We start from the raw sequence: 11942 nt of genomic DNA, 5'->3' as shown, positions 1-11942 counted from the left end.
CATGAGCGTGAGAGGACTTCTTGGGTCAGTTCTTCATCAAGGAGTCAGTCAGTTTTCAGGCCTAACTACCATCAGCTAGGAAAGGACACCCGCTCAGACTTCGTGAGGTCAAGTCTGTCACAGAGGCTAATGTAGACTAATCCACGAGGTACATGTATGTTGATTGTAGACCACAGCGACCTGTCTAGCAGATGACCCGTCAATGCGTTGCCAGCCTCGGCTCCAGGCTTCACTCAGGAGACGAAAGCCTGTGGCTGAGGCTAGGAAAAGGAAATGCTGCCGTAGGTTTCTATGTAATGTTAAACGGACACGAGGCACACGCAGGGAAATGTTTCTCTGTCCCTTCAGTAAGGAATTTTAACCTTGTTGCCGCCTGAGTTTCCTAGATTTTTGATAAACGTGGTTAACGTGTTGCTAACAGAGCACTGAGGATTAACACCTTATGGGTGTCAAAGAAAAATAATGATTATTAGCTATGTGGTGGTGGGACTAGGCTATAGGGTGGTTTGGGGTTAAACGCTTCCTCCTGTAATTCTCGCATAAACCACTATATGTCACCAACATGTATTTCATCACGTTCACTGGATGCCACTAGTCTTGCTCAACTAAAATTGTCATCTGTCTCATCTCAACTTTGTAAGTCGCACCGACAAAACGGTTTTGAGGTACATTGATCTTTTATTTTGTTATTTACAAAAAGTTATATAGCTAAATAATTTAACAAAGTTAGAGCAGTTGCTAGGCCCTACATCCATTTCCGGACTTATTAATGATATGTACCCATTTGATTCTTGAAAAAACGTTTAAATGCCGCATGAGCTTAGTTCAATTGTCATACGCTTGTTTAACTCCAATGTGTGTAAACAAAGTAAATGTAAACAAACACTATATGCCCTCAAAACATGGTTCCAACTATATTTTTGATATAATGGATGGTAAGTCCTTGCATTCATAGCTCTGTCTATGAATTTGAGAGCGGTTACATGTCTCCAGCCCCATCCCAAAGCTTTTTTGCGAAACAACTGCTGATTGCCCCTTTAAAACCTGAAAACACATGCATTTAATTGAGTTGTGGGAATAAGACATATGTTTATCTTCAGACAACTTCATCCTAAAAATGTCTGACTACACTGTGAAGATCGAGGGAACTGGTCCCGAGGAGTCCGAGGCGTCCCCTGAGAAGTCCAGGTAGCTATTTTTAAAGCAAACAGAGACGACAGACTGACAGATCTAAAATGGATCTAGATAGATGCTCAACAACCACTTACGACCACTAAATAGACTCAACAACCAAATCTCAATGGTTAACTCAGACGTGCTGTGGTCTACAGGGACCCGTCTCCTGAGCCTGCTGTCCTGCCCGTGACAGATGTGTCCTTCCTTGGAGCAATGGAACACACGGTGAAAAATGAATATTGAAATTGTTGAAGAAATCTTGAGCATAAATGTATTTTTCTAATCTGCTGGGTCTAGTTAAAAACATGATAGCAATCTATAATCTACAATAGGTTATCTTGTACCTTTAGCCTAGCAAGCTATTAATCAATAGATTTTTACGCTCACAGAATGAGATGCTTAGCTCCCTGGATCAAGTGATGGACAGTCAAACACAAGAAAATGGTGAACAAGTGGAAGCAACTGAAAGTCAGAGGAAGAGACTAAAGGTAGCAATCATCTATTGTTACTGTCTGCACATTTCTCACAACCTGCCAACCTGCCTTCAAAAGCCAAGGGGACTCTCGTCAAACGCTATTAGCTCTTGCTCTTTTACCCAGTGTAACGGCTGCATTTCATCATCTTCATGAACTCAATGTGCTATCAAATGTTATGATTGCTGCATTGCCTATATTACTATATTTGACATGGTTTACAATTGTCTCGAAACAGGGAAACCTAGGTTTGTCCTCTGCTGGGTGTTCACTTGGATGTATTCCAAGCTTTGACTCAGGTCAGTGTTTAATCTTTACTTGATTACTTTATTGTATCACTATGATAACACCAGCAATATGTCCAATGTGTGAGATAAGTGTCAGACATTTGATCTCCTTTCCTCTAGTGTCCCTTACATCTACGGTCAACACGGATAACAACTCAGGGGAGAGTCTAGAGCAGCTGCAGTACCAAGGGGTCCTGAGTGTGGATACATGTGATGAGGTGGAGGTCAAGGTGCCTGTAGATAATGACACCCTGATGCCCACAGTCATTGACTGTGACTCCTTGACAACCCTGGACCAGATAGCCTCCTTGAGGACTCTTCAGGAGGAGATGGACAGAGTGCTGGACATGGACACTGTGGATTGTCTCTCGAGAACAGTTAGCTTTGAAAGCAGCCCCATTCCGGAGAGGAGTGGAAGCACAAAGACATATTGCAGTGGTGTACGCTCGGCAACCCCCTACGCTTCAAAACCGTAAGTCTTTGTTTTACCAATCCTGTGACAGCCTATGCTTTTCTTATTCTTACTTTAATTTTAAATGTGAAAGTTGAAAACAAGTCCTAGATCTATGAAAGTTATCTGAATAAACCCAATGTTGTTGTTCATTGTCTATTGTAGATCCCTTACATCTATTGACACACATGGGGCTGAAAATGAGGTGGAGGCCAAGGTGCTCAATATCGACATATCTTCATTCACCCTGGACCGGATTTCCTTCTCCAGTATTCTTCAGGAGGAGAACGACAGAGTGCTGGACATGGACACTATGGATTGTCGCTCTCTGTCGAGAACAGTTCGCTTTGAAAGCTGCCCAATTCCGGAGAGGAGTGGAAGCTTGAAGACGTATTGCAGTAGTGTACGGTCGCCCACCCCCTACCAGTCAAGATTGTATGTTCATTTCGTTTGACTATGTTATTAATTCCATTCTCATTCTTGTAAGAGTTGAAAAAAGGTCCTAAACAGGTGGTCTATGACATCACTTATCTGATAGTAAGAGTTTTGTTGCAAAATGCAATATTCACACATTTTTCACATTTGTGTGTAAATGATTACTATTTTAATATTAATAGTACTGTTCTCAGAATTTGAATTAATAGATTTTAGCTTTAAAATGTGTTTAGTTGCTAAACGCTATATATCCATTGTTTAACCCCTTACACTCGTGGGAATTGGCCTATATGGATAGGGCTAAATTAAAATGTTTCAAACAGAAGAAATATGGAAAGTATATGCATAACCATGGTAGCAATTTGGAGATTATGGGGAAATTATTAGACTAAAGGTGAGGACACAACAGTTCACCTGACAAGACTGAATCCAAACATTACACTGTTGATATTATGCACATTTGAAATTTACTGTCGGCAACTTTTTGCTGCATTTGTTGATAAAGAAATCTGAAAACACTCTGGATACATTCAGTAACATAATACGAATATTCTTGAAAAATTTGGGTTTGGTGCAACATAAGACAAAAAAAACTACACGGGTTCGAGTGAGAGGTCTAACTGGGGTTTCCAAGTGGCCACATACCTCTCCAAAGTGTGCACACTTCCTAAGTAATTTCCATGCACTTTTATGACTCAAGAGTCTTCAACTATAAGGTGCTTTTTTTTTTTTTTTATCTAGCTGTGCCGTTGAAGAATTAGAACAAGCACACTTGTAGTTCTTTTGTTTAGAACACAATTACTGTTGTTGTTTACGCAATCCTAAGAACGGTTCATTATAAATCACAATTTGAGTCAGGTGGGCATAATTTCAAAGCTTTTTCTATTGCCAACAAATTATAAAATACAATCTTACAGTCTTAGGCTTTCACAAGGCAATTCAGAGAACCAGATCGTAATTTTTTTGTGCATAGAATGGAGTCATGAGTGCATTCAGGACATTTTCTTCACAATGCAACAAACATTTGGAATGAAACTCTTTGTATGTTCCCAACGGTGTCCTTCATTGTCTATTACAGATCCCTTACCTCCACTGAGGCACATGATCAGGTTGCACACAGCTCAGGCACACAAGTGAGCCTCCAAATCCTGATGGACCCTCTGGTGGAGCTTTTTGGTATCACTCAGGATATGATATACACAGACGTCCAGGATAGAGTGATTGAAGTGCTGCAGGACATGTACTCGGCAGCTAACCAGCTAGAGCAACAGCTATTCCAGAGTGTCTTTGACAGGCAAGCCAGAGCCATTGTAAAGGCGGTAGTGCAGCAGATCAATGCCGCCCTGTCCAGGGCTATACAACAAACATGCTCGGGATCACAATTACTTAGTATAGTGGGATCTGCCAAGCTCTATAGCAAAGATGAGTTGGCAGCGGTTGAGGGCCAAGGAGTTCCTTTGATCACCTCATCAGCAGAGGGAGACAGGGATGGCAACAAGGAAGGAAGTAGACCGTTGAAACATTGTTTTAACAGCTTTGTTCGTGTTTTGTCAGCAAAAATGAGGAGTATCTCCAAGGGGATCAAACAGAGAGGCGAGAGTGCACAACAAGAGCACAAGCTAGTTGTTGAACTGCCAGCATCATCTGACGAGGGTACAGAGCAAGAGGCAGCAGAGGAAGCTGGATCAAGTACAGTTTCTGAACCCTCTAGGAAGGAGATCACAGAGGTCAGTGAAGTTCTTCAGTCGGAATCTGATGATTCTCTACTTCCCTCCATTGGGGGAATGCTCTTCCACGTTGGATCCATGCCTCATACAGAGGATTCAGTGGAGCTATACGGCAGTGTCCCATCAAAGTTGACACCAGAAAGTATGGTGCAGGAAGAACGTGTTGATGAAGGCTTGTCTAAGGCTTGTTCCAGGACAACTTCTTCAACCAGCACCACTTTCAGCATGGACGACATCCAGAAGGCTGTTGCTACTTTGACCACTTCTGGAAGTGACAGGGGTAGAAGCATTATCACTACCCCAGAAATGCCAGAGCAGAGTCTGCACCACCAGGGAGGTGGACTGGACAGCCCTGTCTCTTCAGAGAGAAGAGTGGCTGGAAGTGGAAGAAAGAGCCCTGCAACTTGGTCAGACGCAGAGGGATTAAGTTCTGCAAAAAAGGAGTTAATGGAGAGGATGGTGCTCAGCCGTGAGGATGCAGCATCAGCAAAGAGCCTGGAGATCCTCCTCTCTGGCATTCTTCGTCCTCACACTGACAAGTTAGTCGACCAGCTGCGAAGCCTTTTGATGGTGAACAGCACACTTACAGCACAATCTGTGTCTGGCAGGTCAAAATCAGAATCTGCTCTGCCGAAGTCCAGCATGACAGGGGAACTCCAAAGGGAGATCTCAAGGAAGGGTTTGCTGGAGATAGCATATACTATCACCGAGAGATCGATAAAGACCCTTTTGGAGCAGCTGCTCACTGCCCTCCTCCCTCCATCTGCAGTGGTTGAGGTTGCCAGGTCATGTCAGAACATCCGACCAGTCACTCCCTCTCAGGTGATGAGTTCTGAAGTTAGCCCAGGGTGCTGCAACCCTCTTTCAATGATTTGCCGTGTGATCATAGATGTCTTTACGATCACAAGACAGGTGGTTGAGACAGCCAGTGAAATGGATATGTCTCCCCCCGGAGAGAACATTGATGAAAGGCTTTGTAGCAACATAGCGCCACTGCCCACTGATTCAACCCCATCTGCCCACCCGATCAACCGTGAGTGCAACAGATCTTTGGTGACCAAACCAACAAACAAAGTCAAGAGCTTGACATTCTCATTTCCTAAGCTCCCAAAGATCAGTCTCATAAAGGTAAAACCCAGTCTTCATTATTTTGGTCAAGGCATTGAGATCAACTTGGACAGTAAATGTATTGGTATTTTGACTGCAATCAAAAATAAATGTTAAGCTTGTTTGACATTCTTTGAAATTCTTCTTTCCTCACGTTTAAACCATCAGAGCAAGAAAGTCAACAAAGGGGATATCGCTCCCCTTGAGACCACCAAGGATCCTACTGATGTCGACTATAGTAGTATGTAGCTAACAGATTACTAACTTTGCTTTCAAAAGCATACAGGTAGTACTGTGCATGCATGATCAGTGTTTTCTGTTATCCATTTTCTAAAGCCACATTCTTTGTTCACAGTATTCTGCACTACTCCAACACCAGAGAATGCACAACGACAAGAGGAAAATCTTGCCTCCTGCTCCTCACAGAGGAAGGAATGGCCAAAGAACCAATTATTTTTAATCAGGGTATACTCTGCCAAGTCTAGGCATGACAACAGCTAGCGTCAGTAGAAATGTCCTTTTGGTTATTTGGCAACACAACCAGAGGACCATCTCGCCACCTACTCCACAACGAGGAAGGAGAGGCTCAAGAAGTGTTCATTTTCACTGCCATAACCAATCATTTCAACTCAGTCCTACTGACATCCCATTGGGCAAAAACTGGTTTAATCAACATCGCTTCCACATCATTTCAACACCCCAAAAAATCTACATGATGAACTGATAGGATTTACAACAAGTCACGAACGTCAGAGCATTTCGTCTTTTTTTCAGCCAACTTTTAATCTAAATCCAATGACATGGAGATTTTTTTTAAACGTTGAAGTGACGTTAGTTGACAACTCAACCAAACGTAAATCAAAACTAGATGTTGAACTGACATCTGTGCCCAGTGGGATTTGCTGTTGTCAGTCTTCTACACGGGTTTTGCAACTACATCAGAGGACCCTCTTGCCTCCTATTCCCCAACAAGGAAGAAGAGGCCCAATAATTGTTACTCTTTTGTCAACCAGTCCTTTCAACTCTTTCAAAACTCATTTCAAAACTGTCCTTTCACCTATTCATCTCATTCACGAAGCTTCCAAAGAAATATCTCAACAAAAATGTAAGTGGATCTCACTCCCCTTCCGACCATCCAGAGTGAGACATAAAGCATGCAGGTAGTGTTGTGCATGATCAGTATTTGTTATAATCTGTTTTTTAAACACCACATCCTCTTGTTCATAGTGTCTACACCACCACCAGAGGAGGAACTTGCATCCTGCTCGCCAATGAGGAAGGAGATGCCCATGAAGCGTACTTTCACTTCCTTCAATAATAAACTGCCACTTCATGCATTCATGAGTCCTTTAGTGAAATTTATATTTTAAAAAAGTAAAGTAGAGTGGAGAGATCGACAAAGAAGAAAATTAATGGGCATTCAAAGTTCAAAGAAATCCTTCATGACATTCTATGAGTCTTAATCCAGTGGTAGAGTTCAAAACGGACTATATAGGTCTGGCAGTCAAGCCTGTAGATCCTATTCTAATCTATTCTCCCCTTTGGACTCAAATATTGATGAAGTCCCTGGCAGTCAGGTTCATGTGTGACACGAATGGTCTGACAAGAATATTTGCTATGAGTAATACACCATTGCAAACCATGAGGCAATCTGACCATAAATAAATAGGCTTTCCATTATATACTGTGATCCTGGCTTCAATCACACATTCATTAAGTTGGTTGTAACAGATGATAAAACAGTATTGATTACTCAAATGTTACACAGACGCCCAAAGGTCACTAATACTGATGGTGCAGTCTTCTATCCACCCATTGGCTAATATACAGTAGCTACATCTATCATATAAACACACTCTAAAGCCTGCTTCCCATCAGAATGTGCCTTGTTGATCAGAGTCCAGTGGGAGTCATGAGGCTGGAGCACGAAGTCTCAATGGGTGTTAAGGTAAATCAGGAGATGTGTGTTAGCTCTTAGCAGAGTGTAACACACCTATCTCTCATGTTTAATGCACTTGATCCATATTCAAGAGTTGATCGAATAGTCCAAGTAGTCGGTTCCAAGGAATCTGTATATTAAATGTCTAACAGATGAAGCCACTTGTGATATAAATATAGGTATGTCGAATCTGGCACTCAAATGGTGGCATAATGGGACACAATTGAATGTCTCACCTGTAGATACTATCCCCTTATGGCATTTCTTCTCTCTTAAATTACCTTCAAAGTAATTGTATTTCTTTATGAAAATGCTGCTGTAAGAAGTTTGTTCTCTCATCAAATGTCTGAGATCAATCTCATTTTGAAGGGAATTTATTCAGCTATATGACTCATGATATGTTCTCAACTACATGAATCAAAATGTATGACCCAGTGACTTAATCTCCATGCATTATATTATTTGGTCATTCTGCATATTTAAGAACAACAATTTGCCAGGAATTTCAGAAATTAAGACACAAACACAAAAAAGAAAAATCAAGGAGGCCAAGATGCAAACATATTATTCATTTAAATCCATAATGAAAATAGTGATACATTAGAAATCTCTGGCAATGTTTTCAATTGGGAGGTCTAATCGTGACACCATTCGTGGCATTTGCAGTTCACGACCTCTTTGTACAACCAATCACTTTTTAGACAGTTCCCTCTCGTCCAATCGGATGAGGTGATGTTGGAGCGTGTAGTTGTGTTGTTTTTAATTTGGAAGTGAGCGAATCAGGGAACTGTCAAGCGGTAAAAAAGAGCACCACATATTTTCCAGAGTATCACAGTTGCTATAGCTTCAGTTAGCTAACCAACATAAACCCTAGCAACCTGTTGATTGATGTAAGCAGGCTAACGTTAGCTAGCTAGCGTGTGTAAAATAACAGCCACCAATGTTTAACAACGATGAGGATCTTGTAGATGTGGCCACTTTAAGGAATCAATTGTGATTGACGGAGATAAGTTTGAAAAGTTTGGGAGAACAATTATGGTAAGCAACTTAGCTTATAATTGTCAATTGACATGGTTACTGGTGCAGGTCAGGTTGGCCAAAGCCAGAAAAATGCCATTTCATCACCCACATAGCTAGCTTAATTGACTAACATTAACAGAAGGTTCAGTCCTCTGAAAGTCCAAAATGTGTGGCCCTCACTTTGACATGGCTCTTCCCCATCCTCTTAGTCAATCAGGACAGAAGTCACAGTGAGTGGTCTGAGCAGAGTACAACATGTGGGTTGCCACGTCGTCTGACTCTAGAGCAGGGGTTCCCAAACTAGAGTGGGGGGGGGGGGCGCAATGTGAATAGTCTGGGTAGCCATTTGACTAGCTGTTCAGGAGTCTTATGGCTTGGGGGTAGAAGCTGTTTAGAAGCCTCTTGAACCTAGACTTGGCATTCCGGTACCGCTTGCCGTGTGGTAGCAGAGAGAGCAGTCCATGACTAGGGTGGCTGGAGTCCTTGGCCCCAGTGATGTACTGGTCCGTTCGCACTACCCTCTGTAGTGCCTTGCGGTCGGAGGCCGAGCAGTTGCCATACCAGGCAGTGATGCAACCAGTCAGAATGCTCTCGATGGTGCAGCTGTAGAACACTTTGAGGATTTGAGGACCCATGCCAAATCTTTTCAGTTTCCTGAGGGGGAATAGGTTTTGTTGTGCCCGCTTCACGACTGTTATGGTCTGCTTGGACCATGTTAATTTGTTGGTGATGTGGACACCAAGGAATTTGAAGCTCTCAACCTGCTCCACTGCAGCCCCGGTCGATGAGAATGGGGGCGTGCTCGGTCCTCTTTTTCCTCTAGTTCACAATCATCTCCTTAGTCTTGATCACTTTGAGGGAGAGGTTGTTGTCCTAGCACCACACGGCCAGGTCTCTGACCACCTCCCTATAGGCTGTCTCGTTGTTGTCGGTGATCAGGCCTACCACTGTTGTCATCTGCAAATTTTATGATGGTGTTGGAGTCGTGCCTGGCCGTTCAGTTACGAGTGAACAGGGAGTACAGGAGGGGGCTGAGCACGCACCCCTGAGGGGCCCCTGTGTTGAGGATCAGCGTGGCAGAGGTGTTGTTACCTACCCTTACCACCTGGGGGCGGCCCATCAGGAAGTCCAGGATCCAGTTGCGGAGGGAGGTGTTTAGTCCCAGGGTCCTTAGCTTATTGATGAGCTTTGAGGGCACTATGGTTGAACGCTGAGCTGTAGTCAATGAATAGCATTCTCACATAGGTGCAATAGAGACTACATCATCTGTGAATCTGTTAGGGCATTATGCAAATTAACTGGGTCTAGGGTTTCTGGGATGATGGTGTTGATGTGAGCCATGACCAGCCTTTCAAAGCACTTCATGGCTACAGACGTGAGTGCTACGGGTCGGTAGTCATTTAGGCAGGTTACCTTAGTGTTCTTGGGCACATGCACTAAGGTGGTCTGCTTAAAACATGTTGGCATTACAGACTCGGACAGGGAGAGGTTGAAAATGTCAGTGAAGACACTTGCTAGTTGGTCAGCGCATGCTGGCAGTACACATTCTGGTAATCCGTCTGGCCCTGCGGTCTTGTGAATGTTGACCAGTCTAAAGGTCTTATTCACATCGGCTTCTGAGAGCATGATCACACAGTCTTCCGGTACAGCTGGTGCTCTCATGCATGTTTCAGTGTTATTTGCCTCAAAGCGAGCATAGAAGTAGTTTAGCTCGTCCGGTCGGCTTGTGTCACTGGGCAGCTCTCGGCTGTGCTTCCCTTTGTAGTACGTAATGGTTTGCAGGCTCTGCCACATCCAAAGAGCGTCAGAGCCGGTGTAGTACGACTCGATCTTAGTCCTGTATTGATGCTTTGCCTGTTTGATGGTTCATCGGAGGGCATAGCGGGATTTCTTATAAGCTTCTGGGTTAGAGTCCCGCTCCTTGAAAGCGGCAGCTCTAGCCTTTAGCTCAGTGCGGATGCTGCCTGTAATCCATGGTTTTTGGTTGGGGTATGTACGTACGATCCCTGTGGGGACGACGTCATCAATGCACTTATTGATGAAGCCAATGACAGATGTGGTGTACTCCTCAATGCCATTGGAGGAATCCCGGAACATATTCCAATCTGTGCAAGCAAAACAGTCCTGTATCTTAGCATCTGCTTAATCTGACCACTTTTTTATTTATCTAGTCACTGGTGCTTCCTGCTTTAATTTTTGCTTGTAATCAGGAATCAGGAGGATAGAATTATGGTCAGATTTGCCAAATGGAGGGTGAGGGAGAGCTTTGTATGCATCTCTGTGTGTGGGATATAGGTGGTCCAGAGTTCTTTTCCCTCTGGTTGCACATTTAACATGTTGATAGAAATTAGGTAAAACTGATTTAAGTTTCCCTGAATTAAAGTCCCCAGCTACTAGGAGCGCCGCCTTTCTGGGTGAGTGTTTTCTTGTTTGCTTTAAGGCGGAATACAGCTCATTCAATGCCATCTTAGTGCCAGCCTCTGACTGTGGTGGTATGTAAACAGCTACAAAGAATATAGACTAAAACTCTCTCAGTAGGTAATGTGGTCTGCAGCTTATCATGAGAAACTCTACCTCAGGCGAGCAATGGCTTGAGACTTCCTTCGATATTTAGCCCCAGCTGTTATTTACTAAAATACATAGACCGCCGCCTCGTCTTACCAGACGCCGCTGTTCTGTCCTGCCAGTACATCGTATAACCAGCCATTATGTGTGAGATGAGTGTGTTTCTTAGATTTTTGTGTGTGTTGGGTTTGTCTGTGATTTATTTAGGCGTTCATTGCTTCTGTGTGTTTGTATATGTGTCTTATATATGCATTGCCATTTTGTCGCTGATGGCATCTCTTAAATGTATGCCAGTTTTTCACCTCAGTCTACCTCATCCAGGGCTGTGTGGATGGAGGTTGCCCCCTCAGGGAGAAGCTGGGTTGCCTGCGTCAGGAGAACGACTCCCTGGAGAACAGACAGCTCATTAGGGACCTGGAGGTGGCCCAGATTGAACTGGGCAGCTCCAAGACCAAGGTACTTAGTGAGAACAACCATGAATGTGAAGATCGTTGACGTTCACTAGGTGGGGATGCTAAATGGTCTCTGTTTCTCTGCTCTTCCTTCCTTCAGGTCTGTCTCCTGGGCTCCACAGTAGGGGCTAAGACCTCCAGTGTGACTGTCACGAGATAACAGATCCTGGGCTTGGAGGCCGAGGTAGAGGCCCAAGCCAAAGAACTCCGGTAACTAAGCATCTTGTAACTAAGCATCTTCTCACATAACCATAAAGCCCTGAACTTCTACACACACCTTTGCCCTAAAATTCTGAAAATGTTGTATTGT

General features: G+C 43.6%; 1 protein-coding gene across 3 annotated transcripts; it reads left to right on the top strand.

Annotated features, from left to right (window-relative positions):
- LOC120020518 lies at positions 1–7321 on the top strand. Of its 3 annotated transcripts, XR_005472443.1 has the most exons (11): positions 1–148; positions 1101–1188; positions 1332–1401; positions 1566–1664; positions 1888–1948; positions 2057–2408; positions 2553–2822; positions 3901–5677; positions 5825–5897; positions 6012–6761; positions 6884–7321. XR_005472443.1 is itself a non-coding variant. In XM_038964221.1 (10 exons), exons 2-10 carry the CDS (start codon positions 1118–1120, stop codon positions 6155–6157), a joined length of 2919 nt encoding a protein of 972 aa, XP_038820149.1. In that variant the 5' UTR covers positions 1–148; positions 1101–1117; the 3' UTR covers positions 6158–6993. The 3 variants fall into 3 exon arrangements, 2 of the variants coding, with proteins under 2 accessions (XP_038820149.1, XP_038820150.1); XM_038964221.1 differs by having other exon boundaries at positions 6012–6993; XM_038964222.1 differs by having other exon boundaries at positions 1–665; positions 6012–6993.
- Positions 7322–11942: the final 4621 nt, after the last annotated feature.

Source organism: Salvelinus namaycush, chromosome 25, assembly GCF_016432855.1.
Source record: "Salvelinus namaycush isolate Seneca chromosome 25, SaNama_1.0, whole genome shotgun sequence".
Taxonomy (NCBI): domain Eukaryota; kingdom Metazoa; phylum Chordata; class Actinopteri; order Salmoniformes; family Salmonidae; genus Salvelinus; species Salvelinus namaycush.
This window is presented reverse-complemented; position numbering and strand designations above follow the sequence as displayed.

What these genes read in the sequence shown, in the direction of transcription:
- LOC120020518 (XM_038964221.1), top strand. Translation starts at nt 1,118, where the DNA reads ATGTCTGACTACACTGTGAAGATCGAGGGAACTGGTCCCGAGGAGTCC. An exon ending in TATTCCAAGCTTTGACTCAG is followed by an intron (nt 1,949 to 2,056) that starts GTCAGTGTTTAA and finishes CCTTTCCTCTAG; the next exon opens with TGTCCCTTACATCTACGGTC. An exon ending in CAAAGATCAGTCTCATAAAG is followed by an intron (nt 5,678 to 5,824) that starts GTAAAACCCAGT and finishes TTAAACCATCAG; the next exon opens with AGCAAGAAAGTCAACAAAGG.